Consider the following 27103-nt stretch of genomic DNA (forward strand, 5'->3'; position numbering starts at 1 on the left):
CTGGCCTCTCATCCTTCTATTGCTCATACCACACTTGAGCTTCATCTTTGAGTTGGTAGGCAGCTAGTTCCGCCTTTTCTTGAGAAGAAACACCCATATAATCAAGAATTTTGAACACTTCATCAATGAACCCTTGTGGGTCCTCCTCCACCTTAGAACCATAGAAAGTAGGGGGATTCATCCTTGTGAAATTCCTAATCCTTGAAGTAGTGGTATTAGCATAGAGGTTCACTTGCACCCTTGCATCCCTAGCAACTTGAGTAGTCAACACTTGAGTTAAGCTATGAATGGCCAACCTTATCTCAACATTAGACATAGCCCATTCTTCAATAGGAACTTGAGGGTTTTGAGGAGCTTGAGAGGGAACTGCCTCATTCAAATTTTCCTCTACGGCTTTTCGAGCATTGTTCCTCCTTGTATTCATTTCCTATAAGCACAATAAAAGGATTAGAAGAAAAGACTGGATAGAGTTAAGACTCTTAGGCACGACTAAGGAATAACAAAAGAGTGAAAGTTCCTAAGCATAATATAGTCTCTCATTCATAAGTGTGGTGCGCTTCACAATTATGAATAAGACCCTACATAGACGTGGTTTAGTGAGACATCAATCCTAAGATTTCTCAACCTCATGCTCTGATACCAAGTTTGTTACAACAAAAAATACCCCTTAGGCGTAACCGACGTCGTCGTCCTCTATGGGGACTAAGACAAGCCCTTAGCATACATCATAGCACATCATAGGTCAAAAGTTTGGAAAATTTTAAAACTTTACATATGGAGTTTACATAGACTCCTTACATACGAAGTGTACATAGACTTCTCTTTTAGCATAACAAATCATATAGAAGTCTAAAGTCTCATTTCACATATAAACCATCTACAAGAGTATGAATCACAATAGTTTGGGCATAACCCTTAGTCTATTACAGTATGCCATAAAGGCTGCAATGAAAGTCTTTTCTCGGGATATTCTTCAAGAGAAATAATAATTTTCTCTCTTTAATCTATTGCTTCATTCTTTTTAGGGTTTGGTAGATTGCATTATGAAAAATCATATATGCATTAGCTTTGTGTGTTACTAGTACCTTGTTTGGTACTCTTTTCTAACCTATGTATAACTAATGTTTGCATTAGTATACACTCTACTGTGTATTAAGGTGTGTATTACTAATACTATGAATTTTTAGGTATTTCCAATGCAATGGTTTTAATCTATGCATTATCTTAATTAAAGATCAATTGCCCCTCAAATCCCTTTATGCATATTTTCAATTACAATAGTGGAGAGTACTCTTTGTAAATAAATTTTTGGCTTAAGTTATCGACAACCACTTAAAATTGTCTGCATCTTTCACTTGGACACATCAATTAAGAGGTATACCTATTGAACACCTCTCTTGTTCAAAGTATGTACCTATTAAACAGTTTTTGATGACATGACATCATATATGTAATACACCTCTGAGAAGCGCATGAAACAAAAAAAAATTACTAACGAACCAATCACAAAATAATACATTAACATTTAGTCAAAGTAAAAATTTCAACATTAAAAAGAATCCCTAAAACATGTCTTCTTTCCCCAATTCCAAACCACCTTATTGCATTTCCTCACTGTCACTAGATAAATTCTTTTGCCACCTTTCCCTGCCATGCCCTTTTCTGTATTCTCTTTCATTTTTCCTTTCTACTGTCATTCCAACATCACCAATATCGTCTTTGTTGTCTTTGTCAGAAAAGTGTCCATTAAATAAATGACAAGCAAAATAAAAAAAAATTACAAGAGATAACTGATACAATTCTGAAAAATTATGACATTATAAAATGTAGAAAAATTCAAAGAGTTGAGCTTGTAAGAGGGAATTTAATAAAAAAGAATAAAAAAAGATAGGGTAAAAAAAATTCAATGAACCTCCATTTTTTCGAACAAGACTACTTCAAATTTATAATTATTTTCTTGGAAATTGTTAAAAATTCAAACATTAAAGAACTCACAATATAAACAATATTAACAAAATCTTAATTGATGTTTGAGGAAGACATGGAATTGCAGAAATGACAACTATGGTGTTGATTGAAATCACAAAATCAGAATCGAAGGGAGAGGGTAGGTAGAAACTTGGTATTGATGATAGAAATATAAAGTGAAGATACTCCTCATGATCACCATGTCGTGGACGAACTGTGGAGATTGGTCGACGGAGTACTGATTCCTATCAAAAATGTTTTGGGTGGGTTGGTTTATTTTTGCTTTTCTATTTTTTTACTTTAAAATATATTCTGATAATATATTTTAATATAATTTTTTGAACCCAAGAGACTTTTATCACAATTTAATTTATCAGTGTGTCATGTCATTGCGAGTGTATTTCATACACTTAAAATTTTTGTTTGATTGTCAAAAAAAAGAGTCAAATAGGTATCAAATCGAAGCGATAGATCTGTCTAATAGGTACAAGCCTTAGTTGAGTTGTTCAAGTGAATTATGTCGACAACTTTAAGTGATCGTTGATAACTTAAACCCAACGTTTTTATGCAATGCATGCTATTTTTAATGCATCAAACCAAACAATGCATAAAAACAATCCTTGTATAATTGATGTAAACATAACTAATACATGCATTGCTAATACCAAACATTACTAAATAGTCTATTTAAGATTATTCTTATACACTCTACCAAATCAAAACTTATTGTTTTATATAGTTTTTTTTTATAACATAAAATAATATATAAAATTATCCATAACAAATTCTTATATTATCAAAAAAAATATGTGATTCTCACTAGCTACCAAATGACCTTTTAAAATGACTAGCAAATGAGAAGAGACAATTTCGAGCCTGTTTGGATTGTCTTTATAAAAGTAGATTTTATGTAAAAAATAAAAAAGTTAAACTAAAATAACTTTTAATGCAAAAAATAAAAAATAGGGGAAACCTATTTTTCATTTTAATTTATCTTAGGTTATTTTAAACTTATTTAATTTATTTTTACGTTGCAAAACACTTTCCAATTTCTTTTAAGTCATTTTTGACTTATTTTAATTATTTTTATAATTGCGACACACTTTCAGAAGTCAAAAACTGACTTAAAAATAGATTTGACCAACTTTTAAGCCAATCAAAACACTCTTTTTATTTATTGTACTGTTAGCTTCGATGGTGGCACATTTAGTTGGAAAAATGTAAAGCTATCAAATTCTATGATGCTTTCCTTTTTCTCTCTTTCTTATTTAATTAATATTTAATAATTTAATTTAATAATAAATTTAATATTCTCTAATTATTCCCCTCTCTGTCACACAAGCACAAACACAAAGCCACCATCGCTTTCTTCTTCCACCATATATATAACTCGGATATACCTCCCAACCCATTTCCCCAAATCGACTTGTCAGTCGATTCGATTGTTGGCCCAGAAATGGAGAATTCAGAAAGTAACAACAACAATAATTATAATAATGAAGCAGCCAAAACCACAGTGGTTGATGACAACAGTCACCAACCTGGAAACCCTAATGGGTCTGATGGGAATGCTAGTCTGCAAGTGAATGCAAATGGGGAACCCGATGCTGCTCTTCATCAACCCGGGGCTTCACGAAGAACTCCTTTCACCGACCTTAGTCAGGTCGATGCTGATCTTGCTCTTGCCCGCACCTTGCAAGACCAGGTTTCATTTTCACTTTATAACTCAACAACTTACTTTGTTTTTCAAAGGGTTTAGTATAAACTTGCTTCTTCAGGATTAGGCTTTTTTCACATTTCAGGATTCAATTTTTGTCGGATTATATTTCTTAGAGACTCTGAATAACGTCTTGGGGTAAAGTGATTTTGATTGTACAACTTGTACATTATTCTAGAACCCCTTTCTTGGCACCATTCACTTGATTGGATTGACTCACAGATTTAAGAGTCAAATTTATAACCAGAATTATGTAGTTCACTCAAAAGTTATCATAATCCCTAAAGTCAGCCTGTGCAAATAGTCTGTTTGGTGTAAAACATATTGGCTTCTAAAATTTTGAACCTGAAGTGGAATGGCAGCTAATCTTGAATGAACAAATTAATGTTGAATGTATCAACTATCATTCTTAATCTGACACTTCTGATGCCAACCTAAGACACAGTGGAGATTGATCAAGAGGTTTTGGCAAGATGGAGGGAGGGGGAAATGTGTTTTGTCCAGTGGCTGAGGATATTTGTTTTCTCGGGAACTGGTGTAGCAGTTTGCCGTTTTGGTGGCTGAGATAAGATGCTGCTGCTAGGGAAATCATGGTTGTCTAGATGCACATGATGAGAGCTCATAGGCTAGTGGGGCTGGGTCAAGCCGGTAAAAGCTATTCAGCTGGGAAAGTAAAATGAAGTCAAAGCCAGAAAAACGATGGCCATAAAAAAAAGTAACTGAGAGTTAACTGAAGGAGTATGGAAAGCCAAAAGATAGAGGATCAAACTAAATTAAGAAATGTGAAAAAAGAAAAGGATAAATGAGGAGTAAGAGAGACGAGAGGAATAGAAAAAAAACACTAGAAAAGTAAGAAAACATGTACCCCCTTTCATAGCTCCCTTTGGAGTATAATCACACTCTGCATTGGATAATAAGTCTTTTTATCGAAAGAATAAGTAGAAAAGCTAGCTAGGAAGCTTTTAACTATTTAACTAGCATATCATGTAAAACTTCCTAAAAAGAAACAGACTTTGCCTAGGAAGAGAAGTAAATTTAATGTCACACTTCTTCTAAAAATTACCTAACAAAATAAGGAAAAAAGTGACACTTTTTGACGTCTAAGTAGGGATGTTCTTCAGCCTTTTTGGGTGTGTAATGGGATTTCCTGTGGGCCCAATGCTCCTCTTATGTGTAGCTCCTAGCTATCTTTTGTTATAATTCTTGGGCTCTTCTTCCACGACAAGCATCTTCTTGATCTTCCGTTGAAGCCCATTAGCCTTCACTTGCTGCGACTTGCATCTCCTTAGTTTGAGACCTTAAAAATGGTTTTTGTGGTATTTCTTTAGCTTCATTCTTGTCCATGGAACTATCACTTGTTCTTCGCTGGTGATCTTGAAATATAAAACGTAAAGGTTCATCTGATCTTATTTGGGACTTCAGAAGCATTATATGAAACTAAGATCCCCCCCCCCCACCCCCCCCCCCCACACACACACAAACAATTTGTGCTTGTAATTATGAGATAAAGCCTTTCTGGTTTGTCTTTTTGGGAATAGGAAAGAGCTTATATGATGCTTAGTATGAACGATGATGGGATTGATTATGGGAGCTGGGATGCTGGGAACTATGGCCATGATGAGGATGAGGATGAAGATTTTGATGATCCAAGCGAAGAAGATGATGGTAGTGATGTGGGTGAGGATGATGAAGATGCATTTGATGTGCATGCTCATGATGAAGCAAGTGAGGATGAGAACCAAGGTGTTGAGTTAGACCCATCAGCTTTTTCTAGTGATGAGGCCTATGCCAGAGCACTACAGGATGCTGAAGAGAGAGAAATGGCTGCTAGATTATTGGCCCTTGCTGGGATAAATGAAAGTAAGTCCTTTGTTGAAACTTATTTTTTACTGTTGTTTTGGCCTCTTTACTCTCTTCCTTTATCATGCAAACTATTGACAAATCTATGATTTTTAGTGTATGTTGGACAAAGGCAAGATGAAGAGGATCGTGGTATTAATTCCCAGGTAATGAATGATATTTAGCATTCTACTGAAGTTGGCTTTACAGTATTGCTTCTGAAGACAAAATGATATGATCATTCATATGCAGTAGTTAATCAGTTTTTTTCATATTCTAGCATGGATCTTACATCTTGAGCCCTGAGCTTCTTTCTTCATAAAATTAATAATCTCAACATTGATAAGTTTTGATGTTGGTTAATATGATCAAATTCAAATAATCTTCATCCTGATCAATTGCATCCACCTACTGTCATCCTGTCCCATGGAAGGGACAACCGCATGCAGAATATGTTTATGATAGTTTCTGAAATTAGTATGATACAAAAACATAAGAAGTTTTGGGAAGTTAAGAAATGTGGTAAATACAGAATCTGAACACACACATGGACGCACACATTTATTTCTTTAGATTCCTAGTACATAAATGAAGTTTGCTTTTTGCTGTTGTTGAAACCTTGAAGGATGTCAGTTGTCATGACCTGCAAACTTGGGGAATAAAATGATATTTGGAAAGGGGGTATCTGAGAAACAACTTACATATTCTTACACTTTCTACCCTCAATCCTTAAGAATAGAACTTGGATCACTGAAAATAGGATAGGTTGTGCATAGAAGACCACAATCTTAAAAATGTCATCATTCATAGTTAGCAACATCCCTATGAGTACATGGAAGACCTTTTATCAAAACATTTAAGTGTACTACAGTCGTTTTATTCTATTCTAGTTATTACCTGTACAACCAGTGATCATAACCACTGTCTTTCCCTAATAGCCCATTAAGTTCTAGCCCATCCTCTTTGGATCGTATATCAACACTGTTGCATATAGTAAAACTTTGTGACTTAAAGCATGCTAGTAAGAGCATATTGTTGAAGCCAGAGGAATTCTGCTTGAAGAAGCATAATTTAAGCCTGTTCCTAGTAAAAAAACACAACTTCCATTTAGAAATTTTAGAATCTTCGTATGCCTACATTTCTTTGGGATGCACTAGTAACCAACAAATTGCTAGTGCTTTTCCTTTAAATGAATGAATCCAAATATTTGTTTGTGGCTGCGGTGAAGACTAGATTAAGAGGTTATTACTTCTAATGAAACTCTCATAGGGGAGCTGAGCTTACGGTAAAAAAACATGAAACACATTTGGAACAATTTTTTTTTCAACGGTTATGGATCTAAATTGTGTAATTTGAAGATGAAATGGATTAGAAGATAGAGAGGGACAATGAAGAGATGGCTTGAAGAGTAATTGAATACAAAAGTCTCCTATTTTGTAGATTTGATATTAAAGACATCTTATTTAACCCAGAGGGACTAACCTTACTAAATTTAGTATTCCAACACTTTTATACAATAATGCACATTCTAATACAACACATCAAACTTAAGATGATAAAATCAATGTGTTACCTATTTTGAAAATATTGGAAAGTAAATAGTCTTTAGACAACTTACCAGATTGTCATGGGAGAAGTTCTAAGGAAAGTTATCAGAGTAATTTTCTGAAGACGGCAGAAAATGGTTGTTGCAACTCCAATGGATGCAACTTGGTGTCAACGTAACAGTCATTGGAGATAAGTGCATTGTTGTCCTTATGATCATGGGTAATAAGAGTGGTTCATAATAGAGGTCCTTGAACAGACAAGACTTGTAACATTACACCGAGAAGCAAACTATTTTGACTAAGTGAGTGGCGTTGGGCACAAATAGTAAGTTAAAAAGCTACATCTGTCTCTATTATGATTGCAAAAAATGATACCAACAACACTAACAACATACCCAGTATAATTCCACAAGTGTGGTTTGGGGAGGGTCGGATGTATACGAACCTTTCCTTTATCTTTGGGAGGTAGAGAGGTGGTTTTCGAAAGATCCTCAACTCAAAAGGAAAGTATCTGACAAGATTGAAAGAAAAGATATAGCAAAGTATCAATTATACAAACAAATGCAAGAATAACTAGCAATACACATTGAAGGATAAGAAACAATGCAATAACTACATTATACTACTAAAAGGATAAGAGGAGAGGAGGCTAGCCACACCCTTTTCCTCATAGAATGTGACAACTCACAACTCCTACTAACTTCCTATCTTAATCCTCGACCTTTGTACCTTTCTATCTAAGGTATGTCCTTATTCAGATGTATCTATGTCCTGTCTAATCACCTCCCCTAGTTCTTCTTCGGCCTACCTCTACCTCTCCTAACAGCTGCTATTACCTTCCCCTTGCATCTTTCAACATGCTCATCCTTGCACCTCCTCTTCACACGTCCGGACCATCTCAGTCTCTCTTTCTCGTATCTTGTCCACAGAGATGCCACTCCAGCCTTGCATCATATGACTTCGTTCCTAATAATAAGTTAGCACTCTTTCAGTCTACCAAAAGTTTTATGCATGGAAAATTTAATCAGAAAAATGATTAAATCAACAACTATTAATTATGTTTCCTATTTTATTGGTAACAATTAATAGATGATAATTTATTTACAAGAGAATGGGCATTAGTTGATGATACCTTGTGAGGAAATAGGAGAAGGGAAGAGAATGGACATTAATTTATGATACTTTATTTCAAAACAACTCTATTTATGTGTGTGAGATAGAGTCAGTGTATTACTGACGCTAACATCCTCTAACATCGTAACGTTCTGATGCAATAATACTTGTTATTCTAAAAAAGCAGCCATTAAGAAGATTGTACGAAGCAACTACAAGAAGAAGAATAAAAGCAAAGCCATATCCACTTCTGAAAAATATACTAGTGCAGACCATTGGAAATTGAAACCTGGGTTACAGGGGTGCATTTTCTTCATATCATTGTACTCAGTCAAGTTCCACCCTGTTCTTTTTGTTTTTGTTTTAGGGACTTTGAATTATTTTCAGATGTAGAAATCTTAACAAGGTACACAAGTACGGAATAGGGTCTCAAGTTCAAATCCTAACAGAGGAAAAACACTAGGTGATTTTTTCCCATCTGTTCAAGCCTTGCAGGCAGATTTACCTGGTACTTGTATTGGTAGGAGATAAAAGGTACCTCCTACAATTTGTTGAAGGTGCACGTAAGCTTATATGGGACATCTCAATTATCAAAATTATCTTACGGATAACCAGTTCCCAACTTTTTATTACGTTCACAATAAATAAAATACCCTCAATTACAACACATTTGGATTTAAGAAATAAATCTTTTCTTGTTTAAATTATATAGAAAATCAAAATATTTAAAACTTCAAATTAATTAGTATTTATTTCAGATGAAATATGAACTAGTATCTTTCTTTATATGCTTTCCTTCCAACTATTCAACATAACTAGACCCCTAATATCTCAATTAAAGGACTCCAATTTTTTAAGAAAATATGTTGCCCTAGGGGCTAGGAGTACAAAATGAATTTCATAAGCTGGAATGTGATGTTAGTGCTTAACTTCTTTTTCTACCTCATTAGGGTAATTATCCTTAATGACTAAAGAAATTATGGACCTTAAATAGATGTAGTGAAACTTTTAACAGATGCCACTTTTAAATAACTAAATATTTGTATTTTATTTTTTTTTAATTTTAGAAGAGTGAAAAGCTAGGTCGACCAAGGGCAATATTGTCAATCTGATTCAAAATGTGGGTGTAATAGTAAATTGTACAGCCCAACAAATATATGTGTGTTCACGTCATAGAATTCCATGTTTCTACATTAGTCGTGTCTAGTTTTTAATTAGGAGAGTGAAGAGCTGGGTCGAACAAAGGCAATATTGTCAATGTAATCCAATATGTTAACGTAATAGTAAATTGTAGAGCCCAAAGAATATATGGATGTTAACAGTATAAAATTCCACGTATCTACTTTAGTCATGTCTAGACTATACATTAGCCACGTCTAGATTATGTTGTCACTGATCAATATTTTCTAGTGATGTTACTAATTTAAAAAATCAAGTATATTCTGATATAAAAAAAGAAGAATAACAATAGGATAATTTTGATAAGTGGAGGCAAAGCAAAAAATCCAATAAAACATCTGAGAAGTTATGCAGGGGCAAGATATAACCTTTTAATAGGCTAGCTAAACAAGATCAACATTCATCATTTTCTGGGACCTCACCTTCGATCGTATATTTTTAGAACTTTGTTGTCATGAATATAATTTTTTATTACTTTTGAAACTGGTAATGTTGGATTCCTCAGCATACATTAATGCTGGAGACCACCAGAAAGGTAGTAACAAGCTAAGCCAAGAGATTAATTACAGTAACCCTAAAAGATCTACCAACTGTTCAACATTTTCTATACAATGTTCTTTACACCAAAAGTAGAAAGTTGCAATTCAGCTCCCTTTGATTTTCTGAATGATGTTGAATCTATCTTCAAAGCATCTTACATTCCTGTCCCTCCAGATAGTCCAGAAGATACAACGTGGGATTATTCTCCGCCACTTTTTATATCTCTTCTTTCCCCCTCTCCTAATTCATGAATGTTGTCATGAATATGCGCAAAGGCAAAACTTAAGACTTTAGAAAGCACAAAAGCCCTTAGTGAAATGTCATTCACCTTTTCTACCATTTAAAAATAGGTTTCACATTAGATAAATTTATAAATTTATTATTTTCTTAAATTTTTTAGGAAATGGAATTGTTTAATTATTCCCCTAATAGTTAGGACTTCAAAACCAACTAAATTAAGAGTTTTTTTTCTTTCATGAGTCACTGTCCCTTTTAGTAACTTCCCTGTAAATAGTTTTCGATTCAATACGGGAATCTTTCTTGTTTAATGATGATACATTTTAAGAAGTATCACCTGCTTTAACTCCCAATATACGACAACACATTTTGGATTTAAGAAATAAATCTTTTCTTGTTTGAATTATATAGAAAATCAAAATATTTAAAACTTCAAAACTAATTAGTATTTTTTCCAGATGAAGTATTAATTAATATCTTACTTTATATGATCTCCTTCCTACTATGCAACATAACTGAACCCCTAATAGCTCAATGAAAGGACTACAATTTTAATTAAAAATATATCGCCGTAGGGGCTAGGAGTACATTGTGAATGCCGAATGCTGGAAGGTAATGTTGGTGCTTAAGCGTCTTTTTCTTCCTCATTAGGGTAATTATCCTTAATGACTAAAGAAAATATGGACCTTAAATAGATGTGATGAGACTTTTAAAAAGTGCCACTTGTAAATTTCTCAATATTTGTTACTATTTTCTTTTTTATTTTATTTTAGAAGAGTGAAGAGCTAGGTCGACCACGGGCAATATTATCAATCTAATTCAAAATGTGGGTTTGATAGTAAATTGCATAGCTCAACGAATATGTGGGTTTTCACGGTATAGAATTCCACGTATCTACATTAGTCATGTCTAGTTTTTATCTAGAGGAATGAAGAGCTAGATCGAACAAAGGATATTGTCAATCTAATCCAAAATGTGGTCGGAATAGTAAATTGTAGAGTCCAAAGTATATGTGGGTGTTCACAGTATAGAATTTCACGTAACTACATTTGTCATGTCTAGATTATGTGGCCATCAATCAATATTTTTCTAGTAATGTTACTAATTTTTTTAAATCAAGTATATTCTGATATAAAAAAGAAAGAAAACTATAGCATAATTTTGATAAGTGGAGGCAAAGCAAAAAATCCAATAAAACATCTGAGGTTATGCAGCGGCAAGATATAACCTTTTAATAGGCTAGCTAAACAAGATCAACATTCATCATTTTCTGGGACCGTGACACCTTCTTCAATCTTATATTTTTAGAACTTTGTTGTCATGAATATAATTTTTTACTATTTTTGAAACTAGTAATGTTGTATTCCTCGGCATGCATTAATGTTGTAGACCACCAAAAAGGTAGTAACAAGCTAAACCAAGAGATTAATTACAGCAATCGTAAAAGATCTACCAACTGTTCAGCATTTTCTATACAATGTTCTTTACACCAATAATAGAAAGTTGCAATGCAGATCCCTTTGATTTTCAGAATGATGTTAAATCGATCTTCAAAGCGACTTACATTCCTCTCCCTCCAGATAGTCCACAAAATACAACATGGGATTATTCTCCGCCACATTTTCTGTGTCTTGCTTCCCCCTCTCCTAATTCATGAATGTTGTCATGAATATAAGTACCCTCGCAAAGGCAAATCCTAAGACTTTAGAAAGCACAAAAACCCTTAGCGCAATGTCATTCACCTTTTCTACTGCTTAAAAATATGTTTCATATTATATAAGATTATAAAGAAATTATTTTCCTAATATTATTTTGGAATAGACCTTTAATTATTCCCCTAATAGTTAGGACTTCAAAACCAACTAAACTAAGAGCTTTTTTTCCCTTTCATGAGTTGGTGTCCCTTTTTTAGTTACTTCCCTGCAAATAGTTTTCAATGCAAAGTTTTACGGCAATCTTTCATGATAAATGATGATACATATTACGAAGTATCACCTGGCTTGGCTTAGCTCACAATATATGACTTCTTATGACAACCACAAAATAAAAAGGTAACTATTATATCAAATAAGAAAAAGATCCATCTAAACTATTTAATGTCCAAAGTATTAATATTTTATATATTGTTTAAGTTGGGAAAGATCTAAAACATGAGTATGGTATTTATAATTTTAATTATCTTTTTAAACTATATTTTGATATGGATATATATCTTATAAGGGGATTAAGTGTCGAGTTTTCGTAGTATAGGTGTAAATATTTGATTTTAAAGTACAAGGGGGATATATCTTAAATGAAATCACATTAAAGAGTTGTTTAGTATAATTAACTCTATTTATTATATTAATTTAAATTACTTGCCTACTCAAATAATTCTTTGTTTTGGATGACTTTTTGGTCTTTCAATCAAATGTTACTCCAGTGACACATTTACAATAAAACAAGTATTAGAACAAATTGAAGGAAGAACCACTGGAAGTGGATCAAAATTCCCTAAACATGTTTATATTTTTTGTAATACCTCAACATGATTAATATATATCATTTTGGGACTTCCAATTTGTTTGGTGCTTTGCACAAAATATTATTTATGTCATTTTCAAAATTGTTCTCATCAGTGCGAGGGACATGCACGAACACTTAAACTAGTATATATAAATGCCTGTAGTAGTTGGCCTTGGTGGTCTTTGCAGTGTTGCCTAAGTGTCTCGAACGGCTAACCATACTTTGTATTCATAATCAATACAAAATTGGGAGTGAGCTATCCCATAAATGTGCCTCCTGATCAATATTACCTTTTTAAACATATTCTAAGTCCCTAATCTAAAAAACAACAGGTAAGGCTGAATCGAGCGATAATCTAGACTGCCACCCAATGTCGCGTATACGAGTCCACCCCTGTAAATACATCCTGACTTGTTAAGGACCGTCTGAAGCATCTTTAAGAAGACATTTTGACACCTTTAGCATGCCTTCGTATGCTAAATGTAATATATTGTATATCAATGATATTTACATGTAACCAAATTTTAGTATTATTGTTCAAGCATATACTCTATGTAACAGATGGAAATACCAAGTTTGGCTATTGTAAAATGTAAACTGTTAAGGGAATAAAAAGTGACGCAGAACATGTATGAACTTCCTTGAATGCTCTCATATATGATATACCCAATGTTGCATATTGTGTATCTGTAACGTTTTATTGAAATAGTTCAATTAAAGCTTGTGCTATAACAGTTTCTCCTTACAGTATTGAATAATCTGAGCTGCTAGTTACTTCATTTTCTTATTCAAATTTCCTTCTAATTTTAGGCTATACTTTAGTGAAACCCGTGATAGATCTACAAATGGCATACAGTGACTGATAGGTCAGACCGGTATATTTTATGGAAAATCTTCTCATAGTTATTGTTGTTGGCCCCACAAAACTGTCCTCATAATGATGCTATTTCGATGCACTTTTTTCTATTGAATTGATGGGCTCTTTGGGTGACTGCTGATGGAAGCAAAACTAAATCCTCGAGGGTTGAAGATCTTTTCCACCATGTTTTACTTTCTCCTCCTCTTTCTTCAATATAGATAAAATATTTTTTTTTCATGTTTACTCGGGTTTTTCGGGTCTTTGTTCAACTGTTGCATCCAATGCACACACAAGTGTATGTGGTCACTCAATTAATATAGTAGCTTTTAAGAGCTGGATTGTCGAATCCAAAAGACTTATTATTAGCAAATATATGATTTCATTTGTAACTATAATTAATTGCAATTGTGTAAAGAGAGTTTGATTGGTATATCATTTTGTATTTGTCTTTTTTTTAGACAAGTAACAGTTCATTCAATAAAAACTTAGCCACCCCTGAAAAAGGTACTAAGTTGGAAACTTGATAAGCATTGAAAAGGTGCTTAAACCCCTGCCCAAAACCCAATATATTATATATTGTCAATTTAATATACTAACTCTCCTACTTGAACATTCTGTTTACACCAACAAAAGAACAAGCTAAGACAATTCATCCCTATTTTCTCAATAAAACTTCTAGTGCCTTGAAAATGTCTACCATTCCTTTCCTTCCACACTGTCCACCAAATGCAAGCAAAAATGATAGTGACTGTTTACACTAAATGCAGCTAATAATTGCAATAAATAACTAACTAAATTAAATAGCACCAATTCGAATTCACTTGGGGTTTTATCAATGACTTGGGAAATTCCAGGGCTGCAACTTAAACAAGATTTCATGCACTATCTTCGCTTATGAATCCAAATGGTTATCAAGTTTTTGATTTACAAGGTTAAAGATATGATCATGGTCATGGGAACCTCCAATCACCTTCCACAATTGGCACCTAACTACATCGTTGAGCGGATAGATTGAACCAACCATGGAGCATTAAAATATCATCTTATTTTCATAACCAAGCATGATGGTAACTTAGGTATATCCCTATCCTAGATACAAATAAATCTTAAGTTTTGACAAAGAAAGATCATGCTCTATGTATTCCACATTCTATCTCTATATTCCTCTCTTGAGTTCAAGAAATTCTAATGGTAATCCAGCATTAAAATAGTTAATTCAAAAACTCAAGAATAACTTTTAGTGATCGCCCATTTTCTGTGTATAGTCGATACTGTACCATCAATTGTAGCCACAACCCTAGAAAAAAGGGGTTTAGCCACTCATAATCCGATTCACAATGCTGGAATCTTTAATCATACTAATAAATTGATAGATGGAAAAGATTTGGAATGAACGTTCGAAGTTAAAGAGAAGAATCATCCAAGTCTTATCCTCCAAGTATATGAAAAAGAACAATAACAACAACCAAAATGAGTATTTATAGGCTAAGCAAAATCGGCCCTGCTTTGCACAACTTTTTGCCTTCTTCGCGATAGCTCCACAATATGGAGTGGATATGAAGTCCCCTGGTCCAAAGTTCTTCGAGACTGATTTTTATCCCCTGCTCCCCGATACAGGGATGAAGCAGAGCTGGGCTCCTTCTTCTCCGATTTCTCTTTGCTACTTGCCTGCTTAACTCCAAACCCCAGCCTCACTTTTATCTCATTTCTTTGCATTCCAGCGTCTTCTCCACTCGCTTTCCATCCTACAAACACCTAATCACAGTGGTTAGCCAAAATCACATGAACAAGATCAAACATTTGGCAAGTATAATGGATTTTGTTCTCAAATTTAGCTAAAATATGGGATTCTCGTGGCTTTAAGCATAAAAATACGCCTAAGACCATGCATCTTCAACGTTGTTTTTTTAAATGTAAAATTCCTGCATATTTGAGAAAAGACGAATTTTGTGACATCTCGTTGAGTCTGGTTTGATTATACGTGTGTATGTTGTTGTTCTTAGGATGCATGGGAGGACGTTGATCCTGATGAGCTTTCTTATGAGGTACTTCAGTTTTGTTGAATTCCTGTTTCTCTTTTAGACATTCTTCATATTCTACTTCACATGTTTGGTATTGCTCAACTGTCTGCACTGATGCAGGAACTTATAGCACTAGGTGATGTTGTTGGAACTGAGAGCAGGGGGCTTTCTGCTGATACAATTGCCTCTTTGCCTTCCGTGAACTATAAGACACAAACTGCATCAGAAGGAACCACTGATTCGTAAGCTAACATATCCTATGCTGTACTATTTCATACGTGAAATGTTTTGACAATTTGACATTTTTGCACTCCAGGTGTGTTATATGTAGATTGGATTATGAAGATGGTGAAAAATTGACCGTGTTGTCCTGCAAACATACGTATCATTCTGAATGCCTCAACAATTGGTTACAAATAAATAAGGTATTTAGAATTATTACCTTCCAAAATAAATCCTTGAACTGTGAGGGAGAAAGATCTTGGCTAAGCCGATTTGTATCTTTTTGGTTATTGTTTGTAGGTGAAGCCTCCCTTACCTTTTGAATCTTTTTAAAAATTATAGAAGTTTTATCGGTGATATGTGGCTTTAGGTGAGACTAAAAATTGTGTTTTAGCTCCATCATGATCAGCAGATATATATGTCAAGTTATTTGAAGAATCATGGTAGCTCTAAGTTTATCTGTGCTTCTTTTGCCAATGCATTTCACCGTGAACTAGATTGTACTCTTGTCTTTTCCCTTTTTTCTTTCTTTGACTCAGAAGTGGTGACTATAGCTGTTACAGTGATATAGATCCTGGGCTTGAGTTCCTTCATCTTCACCTGGCTATGTGCCAGATCAAATGAGAATGAGACTTAACCCCTTTTATGTAAACAAAGTTGAATGGATACGGAGATTAAGATATTGGATTTCCTTGCATATTGCATCGTACTATTTTGCAAGAAAAATGTTAAGGCTGTTACTCACCATGTAATCATATACAGCAAGGAAGCAGCTTTAAGCCCAATTACTTTTCCCAGCTCCAAGCACCAATGAGTAGGCCATAGTTTGCTTCCCTCTCATGTACCTGATGAAGCTACCACCCCCGTTAAGGGCATTTCTGCAGTTCCCATCAGCGTTCAACTTAAGAAAACAGGTAGGGGGTTAGTCCACTTTATTTAAACAACTTAGTTGAGGTGTGTATGAAACTAGATACTAGCTGAGTAATAGCATCCCAGTTAGGACAATAAGTAAATGCTTTCAAAATGATTTGAGATGAGATGAGTCATAGTGGAAGCAATTGGAGATATAGATCTCCTAATATTTAACTTATCAGTCCATATTTGGAGCCACATCATGTTCTCCATAGTTCCCAAGTAGTTATAAATGACAGAATTGACAATGAAGCTAGTGACGGGATCTTTAAATTGAGCTTGTACCAGTTGATCATGAGCAACATGTGAGAGGCAAGTTAGTGTAAGGACTACCAAATGGTCCACATGACTTTTCACACCCTATTAGAAAAATTACCATTACAAAGAGGTGATCAACAGTCTTAACATCAGGGTTCCTGCATCAAAAACATCTGGATGGAACAGCAATACCAAACCTGGCAACTCGTGCATCAGTAGGAATTGTCCCTCAATATCCTCCCCCCATGATAAGATTTCATCTTGTTAGGTACATATATATGCCATGTCTTGGAGTCAATCCAGTATTTGGGCTTCCTATGTCTTAGCAGATGCCACAGAAAATTGCTTTTTGTTGCCTGGTGTTCAAAATGGTCTATCAGGCACATCATGAGGTAATGGACATTGATATTGTCAAAAAAGTTTAAGATTTCAGTTGGAATATATTGTTCTCAGCCTTGCCAGTCCCATTCAACATTAGCTTTTGCCAATGCAACAATGGTAAGCTTACTTTGCTGCCTTCTAGAAGTAATTGTCATAGGGGATCAAAAGTGATCCAATTATCATACCAGAAGGATATTTCACCTCTCCCAACCTTTGATCCAATTATCATACCAGAAGGATATTTCACCTCTCCCAACCTGCCATTTAATATTTACATCAACAAGATGTTTGATCTTAGCCATAGCTATCCAAGATTGAGATTGGCAAGGACTAAGTTGCTCAGAAACTCCACTTTTGTTGCCGCACCCATGTTTACATGAAATGGATGTGGGTGTGGGATCCGTGTCCGATTTGGTCAACTGATTTTAGTTACTTTGACCAAAATCGATGGGGAAAGTCTTGGATAATTCTAATGATTTACGTAATCAATACAAAAGCTAAGGTGAAATTGAAGAAAATGGAATACCTTTTATATAGAAATTTCCATGTCACTCCTTATCCTTGACTCTCCGTCTACATCCAAAATTCTCCTGATGTTCTCCACATAATCTCATAATTTAGGTTTTACAACTCTAATCTTTTAGATATTTTAATTATTTTTTGGCGAATCCCTGCATTCGTATCCATACATGGATCTATATCCCCAAATCTTAAAAATTAGATCATGAAGGATGACCTCTAGATTCACACCCGTATCAGACACCCGACACCCTAGTCCGAGCAACTTAAGGCCAGGATGGCCTTTTCTTTTTGAAACTGGTAAAATGCATTCCTCAGCTTTGAGGACATGCTGGACACCATAAAAAAGTGTTAGATTAAGAAAACAAATAGAAAAGAAGATACTCACAGAGATCTTAATAAACCTACAAAATTATTCTGTATAGTATAAACCTACATCTTTACACCAAAAGTAGAAGATAATATACAATTCCATTTTACTTTTTGAATGGAATTGGTTGTCTTCAAAACACCTCCATTCCTCTCTCCAAACTGTCCACCGGATGCATTGTGGTTTGATCCTCCACCACTTTGACATTTGCTGCCTCCTCTTTTCATCCAGCACTTAAGCGAATCTGCAGTATTCTTAGCATAGTCCAACTTGTCTTTGTTATGTTGAGAAATAAAGACCAAAGTTATTCTTTCAAAATGCAGTGTAAAACATATGACCATTTGTTTCATCTGTCCCATTGCATAAGAAGTACCTGGTAAGTACGCCTTTTTCTTCAAAACTTCTTCTGTCAGCATGCACTTTTAACCACCAAGCAAGTAAAGCATTCTACCTTTTGTTAGAGCTGGTGTCTTCCATACGTTTCTCCAAACTTTTTGGTGCCCTCTATACGATACTCTTCCCTCCATTCTATAAACCCTTTTAACAGAAAATTGTCCATCAGTGTTGTGTTTTCATCTTAGTGTATCTTGGTTGAACCAGTAGTGCCTCTGAATCCTACTTGGCAGACTAGCCACTTCATCAATCTCTTGAAGGATAAGTTCTATCCATGTGGACTCCACATATCTTAAATGGTACCATCTTGGTTGTTGCTTAGGATAAATAGGTGTGGAAAAATCCCCATCAATGGACTTTGCTCCTAGTATTTTATTCTTTTTCCTTCTCCAACTATCTTTAGTTGCTTCCCATATTGGGCGATAGGGATCTAATGGTCTTCAAGACTCCAATCCCATGAGTATCAGTTCTCACATTGGTACACCATGGGTTGAGTTCACAGCACACTTGTGTCTAATCACCTCCCTCCAGAATGCATGTTCCTCCTTATTGTATCTCTACAGCTATTTCATCAATAAGCTATTGTGTTGTGCTCTCAGATGTCTGATGCCCAAACCACCTGCTCTCTACTCTACATTGTTGTATGAATTGACTAGTTTGTATCCGTTGCCCTCTTTACAGACAGACCATGAGAATCTCCTCCTAAGTTTGTCCAATTTTTTCATAACCTTGAAAGGTAAGGGAAATAGAGACATTGCATATGTCTGAAGTGCATCTAGTACAAAATTGATAAGGATGAGCCTCCCTCCCAATGATATGTCTTGTGCCTTCCACCTAGCTAGCCTCTTTTCTGTAAAACTCCAGCCCAAATTTCACTGCTTTGTGTTCACCATCAAGAGGAATACGAAGGTACATAGTAGGCATAATTTCAGCTTTGCATCCAAAAATGATGACAAGATTTTGGATGTTTGGCACCTCCTTTGCGAACCAGAAGAAGCTTCAAAAATAGTGAAAAATTATTTTAATATAACTTTTTTGTTCAATCCTTTGCTACCACTGTGTCATCTGCATAATGTAGGTGAACGTAGTACTTCCCTTATCCACCCCCCACCCCACCCCGGCTATCTCCTATCTCAAACCCTTTAATCCATCCATTCTTTAAATCCTTTAATGCTATCAAATCCCTCCATTGCTAGTATAAACAGGAAAAGAGACAGAGAGTCACCTTGTATAAAACTCCTTTTAGAATAAAAAAAGCCCTACATGTTTCACCAGAATAGAGAACATGATAGTTTTAATGCAAAACTCGATCCATTTCTCACCAAATCCCATTTGCCTGAGAGTATTCAATAAGAATCTCTGTTTACAACGATCGTAAATCTTTTCTACATCTAGCTTACACATGATACCAGCTTCTGCACCTTTAAGTCTTGCGTCCACGCACTCGCAAGCAATAAACATTGCGTCCATGATATTTCTTCCTTCCATAAATGATATTTGATGCTTGTTAACCACCTTCTTGGAGTCTTTCAACCAGTTTTTTTGCCTCAATCTTGTACATTACATCTATGAGAGTTATCAAGGAAATTATTCAACTCTAAAGTGCCAACCTTCTGTGCAATCAAGGCTATGAAGGTGGAAAGGCCTGAAATGCATCGTCATCTGTGAGAGCTCTTTGTTCTTGAATTGCCTCCAAGACTGCCAACTGGTACCTTTCTTCGTCTCCAATTGCCGCTGTTATTTCTACTCCAATCTTTTCACTTTTCTTTAGAAATTTTAGTTGCTCGGCTAAAATATAACCAGACCTCCCACTAACAACAAAAGCTCTCCACCAGTCTTACCTTTTCTTTGAATCCTTCAACCCCCAACCCACTAACTTTCCAATTTGAAATTATTTTTCTTGAAGTTTAAAATTGGATTGTGGTCTGATCCTATCTTTGCCAGTATTGTTTGTTTAATGAGAGTAAGCTGCTCTTCCCATGGTGAAGAGTATTAAGAATCTATCAATTCTTGAGGCACTTCTATGATTCTCCCCCCTTCTCCAATTATAAGATCCTCCAAATAAAGGAGGATCCACAAGTTCCATCTCAGTGTTCTTAATGGTGCTCGCCATTCGCCAAAGGCTCTATGGTGAGGCGAGGCGACCATGTAACGCCATTCCCGAGTGAGGTGTGGCGAGATCAATTTGGTGATGTGAGGCAACGTAATGGCGATCTGAATGGCCCCTCCCCCTTTGTTTTAAAATATTTAAAAAGGTCTTGACTTAATAATATTAGTCAAAATTAGGTTGTTTTTTTTTCATATTTCCAGTCAGTCATGACTCGCGTTTCTTCTCCTCAACCCTGCGATCTCTTCTTCTCCTTCAGTGGACTCACGCTAAAGGTGTGACCCCTTTTCTTTCTTCTTCTCTTCTTTTCTCGTTTCTTCTCTTCAGTCCACTTTTTCTCTTATTTTCTTCTTTTCTTCTGTTCAATTTCTTGTGAAATGAATCTTAAATTCTGAAATCTGAAGTTCTGAAGTGCTTGCTGTCTTCACTCTTCACTGCTCGCTGCCTTCACTACACTTTTTTCTTCTTCTGTTTTCTTCACTGCTCTTTTTTTCTCCTCTGTTTTCTTTGTTTACTGTAAAATGCTGCTGACTGCTTACTGCTTTCACAGTGCTGTCCATTATTTTTTTAAAAAAATTATTCTTCTATAGTAATTATTATAGTATTTGCTAATATATGTAATTGCTATTGAAATTTTGAATATTTATATGTGCAATTATTTTTTTTTTTAATTTTTGGTATTAATTGGCGCCCCGATTCAAAAAGGCGAGTGCCTCGCCGCGTGGCGAGGCAGGCCCTTGTCGTCTCTCACCATCCAAAACACTGTTCCATCTCTTCTATATGTTTGGAAAACTCAGCCATTCCTTCATAATTCTGAAATAATTTGTTCTTTCATTGGGATATCTGATTACATTAAAATCACTTTCCACCACCCAAGGTCCTACACACCTTCCCCCCACTAAGGGCCCGTTTGGATGGGCTTAATAAAAGCAGCTTTAAAAAAGTACTTTTGAAAGTGCTGAAACTTATTTTTAAAATAAGCAGTTATGCGTTTGGATAAAAGTGCTGAAGTTAAAAAAAAAGTTGTTGATGTGTTTGGCAAATAAGTGCTGATAAACAACTTTTTAAATCAAAATGTCTGAAATACCATTGAAAGCTGTTAACATAATAAAAGTTAATTAATTTATATTTTACAGCCATAAATAATTATATTTTGCTATCATTCACATATTTCTTTCTCATCACAAATTATTTATAAGAGGAATATAAACTTATTATAGATTTTAAAGATATATAATTTGAATAGATTAAAGAACGATTTAAGATTTTATTTTAGTTTCATCCATATGTAATAATAATTGTCTATCATTCACATATTTCTTTATTATCACAAATTATTTATAAGAGGAATATAAATTTTTATTTAAGTTATATGTGCAACTTATTTTACATTTTAATAATATATAATTTGAATAAATTACTTGAAAGATTTAAGATTTATTTTATTTTCATTCATTAATAATTGTAATTGTCTATCATCCACACGTGAAAAAGGAAAAATAGAAGAAAGAGATGTAAGAGTTATGTGGGTAATTTGGAGATTGTATAAAAATATTAAGGGCAAAAAGGTAAAAATGTGGTCAACTTAAAACAGCTTATAAGCTGGAAAAAAAAAAAGCACTCCTACCCCAGCTTTTAACTTTTGGCTTAAAATAATTTTTTTCAACTTAAAATAAGTTATTTTGAGTATTGCCAAACAGATAAATAAGTCAAAAACCAGCTTTTAAGTCAGTTTGACCAGCTTTTAAGCTGAGCCAAAAAGGCTCTAAATATAGCTCTCCCCATAGCTCTCTTCTTTACACCTTTTTACAATCAACATACACTGCTGTCACTAACCAAAAGAAATGAGAATTTTCTCCGTACATTTTACACGGTATGCTTTAGTTGCCATGTTCTCCCCCCTCCCCCCGCCCCACAACTCTACTATTTCCCCTTACATTCCAAGAAACAATCCCTGGGTTCTTTTGGAATTGTGTAGTCATTATTATTTAAGGATTTGCCCTTTCCTGCGCGTCTCTCCATGTTCTTCTTTTGATCCATCTTCATGCACAAAGCATTAGCCTCTTTTTCACATCCCATAGCTGCTCCAAAGGATTGCCCTAATTTGATCACATTAGGGTGTACCCAGATCGTAGCCTTTGTCTCTATCATCTCTTTCGTGAGATTGTCTTCTATGCTCAATGGTTCTGGTTCATTGTATGTGACCAGCTGATTCTCCTAAGTTCACCGAAAGGAAGAATCTCCCCTGCTCATACAATAATAATTGTCTCCCTTTTGATAGTTATGATATATACTTCTTGAGTCATGTTCTTTGCCTGGGCCTCGATTATCTGATTTTGATTTTTGGTTCTTCTTCTTCTTCTGCCAGTTGTATGTGTTTTCCCAGTTCCCAGTCCAATATCGAGTATTTAAAAGGATTCTATATTATCCAGCTGTATATCGTTATCACCTCGATCCGCTATTTTCTTCACCTCCATCGAACTGCATGTCACCGGCGACTCCACCCATACTAGCAGTGAGCATATCATCCAATCATGGATGATCTCTATTATTCGTCTAGTGAGAGGATGAGACCTCTAACAATATTTGGCTATCATAATTCTTTCTAAGAGATTTTCCAGTTCTAAGGTTCCACCACTGTTTGATAGAAAAGGCCGTGCAAATATCCCGTATTTCCTGAAATTTGTACCTCCTTCCCAGTAAGGCAGACTCGGTTTATCTCAAGCAGATGAATGATGTCTTTTCCTGTCTGTTGTGCCCCCTCAAAATAGTGTGGCCGACATTTTCTCCAAATGCTCAATGGTATCTTTAGGAGGATACACAGAAGCTAGCATATGAGTAGGCATAGCCAAAATAACATGCCTGATAAGGATAACACCTACCACCAGAAGAAAGTAGTTTGGAGTGCCAACCGTTTATCTTATTGATCACATTATTAATTATCTCAGAAAAGATAGACATTTTCTCCTTACCAATAATCAAGGGGCAACTGAAATATTTGATAGGTAAGAACTTGTGCATAATACCTGTAAGGAGTTCAACTCTTTTGATTCTGTCGAGATGAGGATTGGGAGCCATAATGACAAAACACTTGTATTTATTAATCCCCTGTCCTAAGAACTTTTCATAGCAGACTAAGGAGTGGATGAATCGATGTTAGCTATTATGGATGCATCAGAAGGAATAACTGTCTATATTTTGATCTTATCATAGTATGGATGCACCTGAAGGAATCACTGTAGTATGCTTTTTGTCCATCCTCGTGGACTTTGGAAGCGGTTAGAAAGGGTTGCTCTACATCAGCAGAGCCTCTAGTGATAGGGATAATTGGCTGGGATGGGCGCACATGCATCCTTCCTTTCTAACGTATATTAATGAATCTTTCTGATGTGCCTGTCCAAATTGTTGAATACTGATATATTGCTGCTTTTTAGTATTAATTTCTGAGATTTCATCTATATAAATATTTGAGGGCTGCAGTTGATTTTTGTATTATGATTTTGTGGATGCAGGTGTGTCCAATATGTAGCACTGAGGTCTCCACCTCTGGAAACAGCTAGTGTACCTGGAGAGAGGCTGGCTATTCACAATACAAATACAATACAATATTGATAGTAATAGAGAGCTTGATCTTTCTGCTTGTTTGACCATTCTTGGTTCACTCTGGCTGGGCTTCCTTTGTTGTGTTTCTCATTTTTTTTTTCAATTATGATTCATGAATGTGTACAATCATATTTCTGATTATTCCTCCTCATTTGATAGTATTTTTGTTTTTTCTTACTGTGCCCTCCTCTTTCACTCTCTCTATTTGAAGTGCTCTCAAATTTTGTTTGAGGACGTTATAATTTAGTTTGACAAATTAGTTGACAACATAAATATATCACCACAACTTTTTCAACACAAGATCAAACTGTTTTCTGGAGTTCCTTAATCCAGACTTTAATTAATTATGTTTTGCCATGTCATAAAATGGTTTTCTACCAACTCTCTTTACTTATTCTAAACGATCAATCACTTAACCATGTTTGGTTTTATTTTATTTGTATTATTACATCGTCGAAGCACAATTGAAAAAGGTGTATATGATACTTTGCAGCCATCAGGTCGTCAGACCTCCACGAACGTGGCGAAGGCCCACTATTACAAAGGACATTTCCGGCCTGCACCAACTGATGCATATCAGCTAGTTTTGGCAAGTTTGAAATCTCTAATAGGGCGTTTTAGAATTTTTTCAGAATCATGTGTACACAAATGAGATATGAAAACCTACCAAATTCGATATTCTGGACTCAATGAAGCAGTCAAAATTCCCATACGAGGTCATCTCTACAAAAAATTATGTTCCATCCCCAAACTTCATTTAAGCCAAAATCCACAATGGGGCACGAAATTCGCCCGAAAGCCTCGAGATCAAAACGATGGGTCATGTTAGACCAAACTCAACATTCAAGAGCCAACCGTGCTGAAAAAATTCTTATTTGAGCTCATTTATTCAAAATGTTGACTAAATTCAAATTGATGTTTTAACTTGAAAATGAAAACACCTAATCGCACAAATTTGCACTAAAAGCCTCAGGAGTTGTGCCGACCATGCTACTAGCCTAAAATGAACCTTATGAAAGTTGATGCAATTTTTGGAATTCGAATTCTAAGGTCATCTTCTTGAACTTTTGATCTAAATTGACTATAAGGTTCAAGAACTTAAAAACTCCAAAACTCACATACAAACCAAACAAAGAACTTGGTGATCAAACTGTCAGTCCTAGCAAGTCATGAATAACTTGGGGGTCGCATTGGTAACGCTCTAAACGATGAACAAAAGGCATATATATAGAAACGACCTAGAGGTTTGTTAGGTTATGAAGCCAGATTAATATTTGATGTACTGTCATATATAGTGTTTACGCGGTTTAACCTATTTTAGGTTTTACTATTTTTCTCTGTAACAAAAAATACTCTGATTTATTAATATATATATACCTCACCGCCATGAAAGTTTACTCACGGGGTGTTACCACGAAATATTGGTTTCTCTCTTTCTCTCTCTAGATCTCTCATCTCTTTCTCTTGAAATTTCTTGTGTTCTTCATTCATCAAGTGTGTGTGCGTGGATTCAATCCTAACAACTGGTATCAGAGCTAAGAAAATTCAACACGATCACTGAAGATGGATAGTTCAAAGCTTGGAATCAAGAAGTTTGATGGATCCGATTTCAGTTTCTGGAAGATGCAGATCGAAGATTATCTGTACCAGAAAGATCTTCACGAACCGTTGACCGGGGTGAAGCCAGAATCCATGATGGAGGAGAAGTGAAAACTCAAGGATCGCTAGGCTCTAGGGTTGATCCGGTTGACTTTGTCAAAAAACGTGGCGTTCAACATCATGAAGGAGAAGACTACGTCCAGTCTGTTGAAGGCACTGTCAAACATGTATGAAAAATCATCGGCGTTGAACAAGGTATATTTGATGCGTAGATTGTTCAATTTACAGATGTCTGAGAATGGATCTATTTCTGATCATATAAACGAGTTCAATATGATTGTGAATCAACTCAATTATGTGGATATTAATTTCAAAGATGAAATTAAGGCGTTGATTTTGATGTCATCTCTGCCCGAGTCTTGGGATACTATTGATGCTGCGATTAGCAGTTCTCTGGATCTGAGAAACTGAAGTTTGATGAAATTCGTGATGTTGTTATTAGCGAAAGTATTCACAAATGAGAAGTGGGAGATTCATCAGGAAGTGCTCTCATCGTTGACCGAAGGGGGAGAAGTAAGACGAAAGGCCAAAATCAACATGGTCGATCAAAATCAAAGAATCGAGAAAAATCCCCGAACAGATCAAACGTGAATTGTTGGAACTATAGAGAATAAGGGCACTTTCGGACGAGCTGTACAAAGCCAAAGAAGAAACAAAATCAAAAATTTGGAGATGACAATGATTCTGTAAATTCAGCAGAGGACATTAGGGATGCTCTAATCCTTAGTGTAAACAGCCCGATTGAATCATGGATATTGGATTCTGGTGCATCTTGCCATTCGTCTTCAAGCAAGGAGTTGTTCCAAAATTTTAAATCTGGAAATTTTGGAAAGGTGTATCTTGCTGACACTAAAGCCTTAGAGATTGAAGGAAAGGGAGATGTTTGCATAAAGACTACCTCGGGAAACCAGTGGACATTGGAGGATGTCAGATATATTCCTAGGCTCAAGAAAAATCTAATCTCTGTTGGTCAGTTGGATAGCACGGGATATGCAGCAGAGTTTGGGAAAGGTTCCATGGTAGTAGCTCGTGGAACCAAATCTGGAACCTTGTACACCAGTGCAGGGTGTATTAACATGGCCGCTGTTGCTGAAGGTGCTTCCGGTTCATGTTTGTGGCACAACAAACTTGGACACGTGAGTGACAAAGGAATG

At 35.3% G+C, this 27103-nt stretch overlaps 1 protein-coding gene across 1 annotated transcript; it reads left to right on the forward strand.

Annotated features, from left to right (window-relative positions):
- Positions 1-3167: 3167 nt before the first annotated feature.
- LOC101249872 (E3 ubiquitin ligase BIG BROTHER-related) lies at positions 3168-24467 on the forward strand. The gene is made up of 7 exons (XM_004231420.5): positions 3168-3673; positions 5224-5545; positions 5642-5691; positions 15508-15549; positions 15646-15767; positions 15842-15950; positions 24200-24467. The coding sequence occupies exons 1-7, from the start codon at positions 3425-3427 to the stop codon at positions 24245-24247; spliced, it is 942 nt and encodes a 313-aa protein (XP_004231468.2). The 5' UTR covers positions 3168-3424; the 3' UTR covers positions 24248-24467.
- The last annotated feature ends 2636 nt before the right edge of the window (positions 24468-27103 follow it).

This window comes from Solanum lycopersicum, chromosome 2 (assembly GCF_036512215.1).
Source record: "Solanum lycopersicum chromosome 2, SLM_r2.1".
NCBI lineage: Eukaryota > Viridiplantae > Streptophyta > Magnoliopsida > Solanales > Solanaceae > Solanum > Solanum lycopersicum.

Excerpts from the sequence above, each read along its gene's own strand:
- LOC101249872 (XM_004231420.5), top strand. The coding sequence starts at position 3,425 with ATGGAGAATTCAGAAAGTAACAACAACAATAATTATAATAATGAAGCA. Across the intron at positions 15,768-15,841 it reads TCAGAAGGAACCACTGATTC|GTGTGTTATATGTAGATTGG; the intron begins GTAAGCTAACAT and ends TTTGCACTCCAG. Across the intron at positions 15,951-24,199 it reads ATTGGTTACAAATAAATAAG|GTGTGTCCAATATGTAGCAC; the intron begins GTATTTAGAATT and ends TTGTGGATGCAG.